The sequence below is a fragment of the Gavialis gangeticus genome, unplaced genomic scaffold (assembly GCF_001723915.1).
Source record: "Gavialis gangeticus isolate Ggan-Ray unplaced genomic scaffold, GavGan_comp1, whole genome shotgun sequence".
NCBI lineage: Eukaryota > Metazoa > Chordata > Crocodylia > Gavialidae > Gavialis > Gavialis gangeticus.
The window spans coordinates 83,934,994-83,945,162 of NW_017729034.1; the positions used below are offsets into that span (position 1 = coordinate 83,934,994).

The window sequence follows — 10,169 nt, forward strand, 5'->3', positions numbered from 1 at the left end:
AGTTCTGCCTGGAAATATCTACTTTTCAACTCATACCTCAGTTTCCTATATTTAAGAGCCAATAGAAAGTAGTATTTCTTTTTCTCCATTTGATTTGTGCATGTGACAATATTTGAGTTAGTGTTTCTATCTGCATAGGCTATTCACAACTGGAGAGAAAAAAATTAACTGTATAACTATAAAAATTAGGACGGTGTCCCAGGACTAGGTATAGTATCCCAATTGATCAATTTTTAAATTACTCTACTGCTCAAAGTGATACGAAGCCTTTATAATTAACATTTCCTGCTATTCAACTAGCAACCAATTGATATTAAAAATGCTCTTGTAATGTTTAACCATTTCCTTTCAGAAAATTAACGCTATTATAATCTCTGTAATAGAACACACAGACAAAACTGGTTTTAGTAGTAACTCACCAGAGGTGCCTTATTTTTAACCAAGAATCAAATAGTATTACTAGTATGGTACCATGTTCTAGTAACCAAATAAAAAAGCAATACATATTCTCACATGTACTTTAAACTAGACTTTTCTTTAAGCAAAAAGAAAGAGAATTGAGGAAATTATGCAAATTATTCTGCCTTACAGTAGAGATTTAAGTCTTTTTACTAACCTCGTTAATCAGGAACTGGAGTTGGATTACTGCAGCTCCACTGTCGTGTTGGCAGTAGCATTCAACTCCTGGCCGACCGAAACTGACATTAGTGGCATTAAGGAATAATGTTTGTGTAAAACATAAAATAGAGTAGACAAATAGAGACTTAAAATAGAGCACAGGTCTTAATTAGCTTTGAAATTCAAAGATTAGATTTGAATTTCTATTCCAAATTTAATGAATTTGACAAAATATTATTAACCAAAAAGTTTGAAAATGATATGCCCATTTGAAAATGCAGATCCCCCCACTTCTTTTTTTACTTCCTGATTCTTTTTTTCAGGTGGGGGGGGGCAAGAGTCATTCTGACTATCCTAATAAAAAGCAAAAACAATTAGTTAAACTTTTCACAAATTCAGCTAAGGCAATCTAGGAAAGCGGTAAAGGAAGAAGTCATTCCAAAGGACATATCTCCCCATTTCTGATGAAAACGTCGAACACAAGTGTTCCTAACAGATACCTGAAGGGCCTGCTGGTTGGCAGGCATGATGTACACCCTGGGCTCTAAGCTATAAGATGGGAAACTCAATTGGCTTCCTTTTCTTTCCTTGAGTAATAAAAATAATTCCTTTTAATGCCTTGGACAGCTGTAGGACATTTATTTTATTAGCTCTCTCTACTATTGGTTTTACAGCTATAGATGAAGGAAGAAACTGCAGCAGCACATCTGGACAGAAAAAAACAGGGCAAAAATGCAGGGCAATATTGAAATTAGCATTGTAAAGGACGACATGAGTATTCCTTCAGAGCCTGTATGTTCACCAGAAAAGTTCTGATTATTCTATTAAGTCTCAGAGGTAGAAAAATAAACATGAAGACACTTTAGTGAAAAGAACTTATTCCCGAAGGGGATGAGGACTGCCTCTGGTACCAGGTAAGTGTTGCTCCCAGCTCCAACACCTCATGGGAAAATACTGAACTGCCTTTCTTGCCATCCCAGGACTGAGACTGAAAAAAAAAAAAAAAAATCAGTTGATTTTTATTCTCAGTCCTGGGATCTCACCAAAGCCATTTCAAAACTGGTACAGCACTGCTATCTATATTTAGATTGCAGTACCACACCAGAGTCTTGAACCAGCTCCCCTGTGGTCCTAGCACTGATCTGGTGTGATCAATATTTAGATCATAGTAAGCACTAATGTACAAATGCTCAGAAAACTATAAGCCTATTAAGGCTTACTACAATCTAAATAAAACACATGCTTAGCGTAACATGTTCAAAAGCCTCAGGGCCTTGTTAACATGCTTAGAAGCTATGTAGTCTGAGCAACGAGGCACTTAACTTCTCCATAAGCTCCACTGTGATCCAGATCAGAGCAGGTGTCTAAATTCTATCCCTAGGGGGCCCATTCTGTTCAGCCACAGAGGCATACCTAACTCACCTCAACAGCACTGACTCCGATAAGAAGTGTACCACCTACCATTACTTTTACTTAAAAATATAGAACAATAGTCTAGCCATAAGACCACTCAAAGGAGCAGGGGACCTAGATTTTATGTCTTGCTCGGCCTGGGGGTATTCAAACTCTTATTTCTCACTTACTAAGAGAGACCTGTAACCACCAATCTATAAAACAATCTGGGTGGGGTATCCTGTGGGGAAGTGGGTTACTAGGCAGAAGTACAAAAAAACCACAGGACCAGAAAAAATATTAACAAGGAAGATGCTTCTGTAGCCTCATGATTAGTACATACAGCAAGGGGAAGAAAAACCTGAGTTCTAATCAGTGCTGCCATGGTTATTTTGGGAGGTTTTTCCCTGTAACCACTGACTGTCTAATGTAAAATGTGTAAAACAGTCCAAGGAATAAAAACCTGAAGAGTTACCTAATGTGCAACTGATCAGATGCCTAAACTACAGAGGAACAGGAGTTCAGACATATTACCCAGCCTAGTATTTCCTACTGGCTAGCTCAGCATCTCAACACTCCGATTCACCTTCAGAAGTGCCAAGCATTTTCTACTGACTTTAGAGCAAGATTCTCAACCTTTTTCTTACCAGGACCCATTTACAAAGATCGATGGTTTGTCCTGACCCACAACCCCTGGCCCTGCCGGTGTCCAGCCTACAGTGCCTCACCCTGTCCTCCCTCCCGCAGCATCAGTGCTTGGCTAACAGGCCACCTTCCCCCAGTGGTAGCTGGCAGCTCCCCCTACCACTCCCCATCCCCTCCACACATGCACACACCACCACCCCTACCCCGGCAGTTCCCAAGCCCTGGCCCTCAAACCCCTGCTCCCCATACACTTACCTTCATCCGGCTGCTGGGGCTGCCTCCAGCAACCCTGCCTGGCTGCATGCTGGCCAAGCCCCTAGCAGCCCCTTGCAGGCTGGAAGACTGCCAGCCTGCAAAGGGAGACCAATGCATTCATGTGTTTTTCTGATATTTGCTTGCAACCCTCTGAAATATTCTTGTGACCCGCTTTTGGGTCATGACCCACAGGTTGAGAAACGCTGCTCTAGAGGAAGCCTGCTTATCTAACCTAATACAGATGCCCAACATTGCATAAAGAGCATCTTTTGTGTAGGCATGGTAAAGCTGAAAAGGAGGTGTCCACAAGGCCATTCTCAACATAACCAATAGCTGAAAGAGTAGATCTAAAAATGGGCAACTATGATGATTGAAGGCATGGAAATAATTCCATCTATAAAAAGAAGAGAATAAAATAGTGGACAGAAGGTAAATAAGAGATGTGCTTATGATCCCTGAAATACCCACAGGAAGTAGAAAAAAAGACACTATTTAATATAAGAAACTGCCCTCTTACTGCCTCCCCCATCACCTGACCCCTACCGCTGCTTGCCCTGCTGTTGTGGTGTGAATGAATTTAAGACAATCCCCCAATAATCAGATTCTTCTATACATGGAAAAACTGTAACATATTTATAAATTTCCCATGTGTAGAATCTAATTACTGGGGGGGGGGTCATCTTAAATTTAGGGTAGTCTTGGATTCAGGTAAATACAATACATGTACAACTCATCTGAGCCAGTACATCAGTCCCTATATTCCCATTTTATCTGACTAGAGGATTCAAACAATACCACGTTAAATGTCCCATTAAAGTTACTTACTTTGAGTCTGTTACAGAAACATGTACTGCAGTAAGATAAAAATATTTATTCTGGGTTTTTTTCTTGTTCTTGTGCAACTTTTTCCCCCGTTTTTTTACAATAGACTTGTCATATTCCCACCATCCTAGTATTTTCATGCTACTCGCAATTGTACGACAAACAAATTTACCTACAATCTCAAAATGCAAATGTCTGAAGGAACAACCAAGAGGTAGGTAGGTATTTCATAAATAATCATATGGCATGTTTGCTAGCACAGTTGATATATTTTATCCCTTGCAGCAGAAAATACCTCATCCATCTTTTCAATGAATCACAATTAAATGGTCTGTCAGATTCCAACATACTCTTAAATACTGAACAGCATTTGCAGGACAATCTTTTAGTAACAAAGAGACAAAAAGAGGAATTTAGCTACCAGATTAAAAGTTTCTCAGTAGCATCCATCCATAATGATAGGTCTTTCAGAAGCAACAATATTTCCCTTTTCCTTAAATGGATAAGTGCTCACAAGACACTGTATTGAGAAACAGTGCTTTCATAGTATTTTTCTTAAAAATCACTCTAAATCAGGAGTTATCAACCTGTTTTACTCTATGTACCCCCAGCGGCTGGGGGGAGGGGAAGGAAGGTGGCACATTGTTGGACACTGTGCAGGAACGGTGCGTGGGTGAGCAGGGACAGAGTGTCACCACCTTCCAAAAACAGGGCTGGGGCAGGGAAGCTCACCAGGCTGGGGTGAGGGCAGTGGCGCCCCTCTGCAAGGTAGGGAAGCTCAACAGGCAGGCTGCTCAACAGCAGCAGCCACCGAATGTGGCTTCCCTACCCCACAGAGGGGCACCGCTGCCCTCACCTTGCCCTGGCCCTGCTCCTGGGAGGTGGCAGTATTCTGTCCCTGCATGCCCGTGCGTACCCCCTAGGACCAGTCCAAGTATCCCCAGGGGTATGTGTACCCCCAGTTGACAACCCCTGCTCTAAATCAATCAGTATTACACTACAGGTATTACACATAGTGACCTCTAGCTTACAATTTAACACTATCTGATAGCAGGGAAGGCAGAGTGGTTGCTAACTTGTTCAGAGGCATGACCTTTTATAGATAAGAACCTACTTCATCTGATGCTCATTGGATTAAAGAGAACTCAGAGTTTCTCTTGATAATAAAGAGTTTCTGCTACCTATTTTCAGACTATGACAAGTTACCACTTCTGTCTTCACTTTACCCAATTAAAAAAAAAAAATCACCTTATTTTTTGAGGAGCTAGTATCAGCATGATTTTAAATTCAGTAGCAGAGTGGACCTCATTTCAGGACAATGACTTCTGCAGATTCAAGCCAAATAATAAACTGTAAAACAAAAAAAATCACTATTCCAGTTTGACTTCTGACTTGCTATTTAAAACATCAACCTTCCATCCTTACTAATCATGCACCAGTCCAGGGTCTTCAACAACTCTTCAGAACTAAACCGCTGGAAAAGAAAGACAAAATTACAGTGTCTTCCTTTAGCAATAGGCCCTGTGATTGAAGTACCAGACAGACTTCAGCTTGTTGGTATTGATTCTGCAGCATTCATCATTCTCATTATGGATGGAGTTCTCAAGAAAGGCAATATAAGTATGGAACAGAATCGAAAACCTGTCCAACATGTAGTAAATTCTTCGCACTATTTCAATGTTGTAAGTGATTCGCTAATGCCTGGTTCATACAGGGTAAAAATCTTTAGCTTGAAGTCGCAAATGTCTGTGCCAACATGGTGAAGACCCATAGATCAAACCCTGCTGTTGACTCAAGACTTATGGAAATTATTACAGTTAAATGCAAGAGGAATTATTTTTATATTGAGAACCAAAAATCTAAAAGATTAAAAAAATCTAAAAGCCTGCATTAAAATGTTGAAAAACAATACAGACAAATAGTAAATGCAAAAGATAAGATAGAAGCAAGGTTTGCTTGGATACGTAGTTGGGAGGTGAGCTTTTGGGCACAAAGTACTCTTCCTCATGATAAGCCTGCTAGTACAAACTCAGTGTATGTGCAAAAACAGAACCATGATCAAGGCATGATCATATACTATTGTATCCTCTATATATAATGGATGGTGGTGGTAGAGAAGTGGCCTTTTGGTTCAATAGGAAGAGCAGTAAAATGAAACCTCTAAAAATGGATAGAGTAAATCCAGACTACATTATATACATAAATGTATGCACGTGTGCATACACACACACTTTTTAATCTTTCTAAAAGGAAGTATGAAGAGCTATTTTTAATATTCACTACTGAACAAGATGGATAAAGCAAGGAATACTCTCTGAAGCTACAATATTCAATTCTGGTTTTGGAATTATTGGGCTCTGTGCCTGCATTTCCTGAGTTCCAACCAACAATGAAACAAATAACTGCAAAAAGTTTTTTCCAGCACTGCTATTAGTTCAAACACCCTCATAATGAATATCAAATAAACAGTGAAATAGACTATTTCCCAGCTCCACAAAGTATTGCAATTATTTTAGTTTTACAGGTTGTAATGGTTCTATACTTTTAGCCCTCCACTCTCACCAATTATCTTAACTTGATATTCATGTAAGTTAGAGCTTCTCTTATAAAAAAAAGTAATTTTTCCACTACCAGGAGACTAGCAGTAACAGGAAAGTAATAACGAGAGAAGAAAAATTAATACAAATGTTTTAAGTGAAACATCCAGCATTTCGTAGTCCAGTATAAAAATTTATAATACAGTGGTAATTTTATCAAAGGGCAGTACATCTCAGTTCCTTAAAATAAGGTATTTATTTTCAAAAGCAATTTTACAACTCAGAATATATACTAGAAAGAAAAAAAATGCAGTTACCATTTTAATGTACTCAATATAACTTAGAAGAAACTAGCCAGCGCTTTGAGCATTCTGTAGTACTACACTGAATTCCTGTGCACCTACTAGGAAATTGCACTTAGAAAGTGAAACATACAAATGTAAATTATGTGTACTGCTGGTTCAAGTAAAAAATGGAGCCAGTATTTTAAGAGGAATGAAAACAGACTTCTAGCATCAGAACTGCTGCAGGTATCACCTGGTTAATCACACTTCCTATCCAAATTTCAAACCAGTGGGGTGCAACAAAGATCAGCAGGAAGAACTGTACTAACAGTATGGGAATTGAACTTTAAAAGCTTTTAAAATATTACCATTACAGAGAGTGCAGAAACACTCCAGTATCTTAGGTTACTACCTGCTTCAGTACACACTAATGTTGTCTTGACCCTGTTCTCTGGCTGAGTGGCCTGCGCCTTGTGCGCCAAGCCTAAAAGGCTGTGAGGGTCTGCAGCCTGGGGGTGGTGCCAGTCATTTAGCACCAGTGGTGGCTGTGTGGCAGCATTCCTGCCTACCACATGGGACATATGGGTTCAAGTCCCAGCTGAGGTGACTTGGGGTGAGTGAGATAACAAGCAGCAAGTCTTAGGACCTGGTGATAGTCTATAAACTCACCAGGGGGGACAAGGAATAACATCCACAAGTTGTTCGAGAGTAGGTTTAGATTAGACATCTGTAAGAACTACTTCACAGTTAGGGAAGCCAGGATCTGAAACCAACTTCCAAGGGAAGTGGTGCTGGCCCCTACCCTGGGGAGTCTTTAAGAAGAGGCTTGATGCCCACCTGGCTGGAGTCATTTGAGCCTAGTTTTTCTCCTACCCAGGCTGGGGGTCAGACTTGAATATCTACAAGGTCCCTTCCAACCCTACTTCTATGATTCTATGAAAACTTGAATTCATTTGTTTCTTTCTGCTAAACTAAGTGATGTAAGATGTAATGAACAGATGTTGAAGAAAACAGCACCCTCTACAATATGCCAGCTTTGCTTTACACCGGCGTGGAAAATTATTTCGGCATGTGGGCCACACAGGGAGTTCTCTTGAGGTGTTCAGATGTCACAGCTCTCCTTTCCCCCACCCCCCATGCAACAACTACATTACCAGCAGTTTATGCTTACCGATTTTTAAAGATTTAACTTTACAAGAAATAGTAGGAAAAATCCTTATACATCATTATAAAATGCAATACTAACCAAGCCTCTAATTCTTTTTAAACCTGCAAGTATTTTTCCTTAAACTGTTTGACATAACCTGTACAAAGATAAACCAAAACCTAAAAAATATAATTCTACTCTGTATGCCAAACAGTATTGCCACTTATTAAATTGTTTTATATGAGTTAATTTCCACAACAAATTATTAAATCTATATTTGTTTTGCTACCTAATATATGAGTGATTTAATTACTTGTTACTATATACTATAAATATTTGGCATAATGGAAGTATGAACTTACTTTCCAGGAATTAATATTCATTCTAAGTAAAACATTTGGGTTAAAACTTGAAGTTTATTTCCAAAGGCATCCTTTGGAGAATTCATTCCTTACATAAGAATGATTTGTACAGAACAGGCACAATTCAAAGTGCTGGTTTTGACCTATAAAGCCCCAAATGGTCTAGGTCCTACATTATGTCCTCTCAATCCAAGGTGCCATCAGTATGGCTAGTGAACTTGGAAATAATATGTGGGAGATCGTTATCAATAGTCATTCCTCAACACTTGAACTCCCTGTCCCTTGAGTACCACCAGAACTTGAATCGGGACATCTTTTAGAAAAGCTGTAAGACCTTTTTTATTTTGGCAGGTATTTAGTAAGCGAGTCTGAGTTGACATATTATTTAGGGTTACAAGTCATTTTGTCTCTTCTTATAAACTACTCTGAGCCTTTGTTGAGAATGGCAGCATAAGCCTAATAAAACAAAATAATATAAAATAAACTTTTGCACTGACCACACATTTGTATAGGGCTGGCCACTGACTAGCTATTAATAGCCTAGATTCTTTGGTATTCGTTATGAAGTCACCTATCCATAAGCTAATATGCAAGTACTGCATTAGCCATTATAATAAATTCTGGATTTGTGGGGAGAAGGTATCATGAAAATAAATTAGGTATTAACTGAAATTTCAAAGGTCAGTTTACTTGCATCCTTTCTGCATTCACTTGAACTATGGTTTATATGCATGAACGAACAGAGAAGAAAGGTTTGAATCCTTGCACGCAAGGAATCCTAGGAATTAATGTAAAAATTTCCCACAAATGTTTATCTGCACTTATATCAGTATGTTTTACACGGGACAGAATACTGTTTTACAACGCAGAAGAAGATTCCCCAGGCCCTTCACCAGAACTCAGGCAAAACCAATGTAAGTTATCTTGTAAGGACTGATCCGCATCCTTTAAAATTTGTACTGTATGTTTAAGTACAATTACTTTGAGGAAAAGAAGAAAAGGGGTTTTGTTTTGTTTTTATAAAATTATGCTTCAGGCAAGTAAAAAAAGGGGATAGACCTTGTAGTGTTTTTACTTATCTGCTTATCTACTCTGAGGATGAAAAATCTAAGCAGCAGCAAACATTAGACGTACCTTTGCACCCTCAATATCACAGAATTCAGTATTTAAAAAAAACAAACAAACCCAACCTTGCAACATCTAACACTACCACTTGTGAAGGAAAAAACAGCTACAATTGTTATTAACTTAAATGGTTTACAATCTTTTTCCACTGCAGGCTTCAGTAAGTCAATTTCTTTGGTTTACATAAAGAAACTTTTTATTGTGTAAAATTTGATGCAATCATAAAAATACATAGTTCACAAAAAACTACATGACAAAACGCTAATTTAGTAAAATGAAGTATATATATTTTTAAAATTAACATTGTCTATTACACTCTAGCTCTATTCCTCTTGTACTTGCACATCATGGTATGGACACAAGTACAAATGAAGCCCTTTTCAAAAGGGGAACATCTTAAAAGGGCAACAGCTGTTATGCTCTAATTGGGCATGTGTGACCAATCAGAGAAAATACATTCCAACGTTAACGTGCTCTGGTGTCCACACACTATAAAACACAGATGGCAAAGCAACATATCACATGTTTAATAAAAGTTTTTTCTAACTTGCTACAGTTTAAAACTGTACCAGGTCTAATTCGGATGAAATATTCAAGGTGGACTGATTTACATCAGAGCGATGTAAATGAGCAACTGAAATAACCAACTAGAAATCCTTGATTTAAATAACAGATTTTACTAGGTTTTTCCATTTGTACATCAATTATTTTCTAATGCAAACACTTTCACCAATTAGTATAGCCATTAAAACATGTAGATTTGCAACCAAACAGAAACGTTACATTCCATTTGGCACATCTTTTTGCAACCTAGGAGAATATATTACAATTATAGCTTAAAGTATATTTCCAGTTCTAAAAAAACAGGATCTACCCACCACTCCTGTTGGAGGGGTGGGGGAAATATGATTGGGGGGGGGTGTAGCGATATGCCAGTGTCCTGCCCCTGCCCATTCTGTTGCCCCACCCTCCCTCCCAGCCG

At 38.7% G+C, this 10,169-nt stretch overlaps 1 protein-coding gene across 5 annotated transcripts in view; it reads right to left on the minus strand.

The window, feature by feature from the left end:
* STXBP5 (syntaxin binding protein 5) overlaps positions 1–10,169 on the minus strand; it is a 267,766-nt gene that overhangs the window by 198,888 nt on the left and 58,709 nt on the right. For all 5 annotated transcript variants that reach the window (XM_019526951.1, XM_019526950.1, XM_019526954.1 and 2 more), the window contains exon 3: positions 617–698. In XM_019526951.1, coding sequence (XP_019382496.1) covers positions 617–698 — 82 coding nt within the window. The remainder of the gene's footprint in view (positions 1–616; positions 699–10,169) is intronic.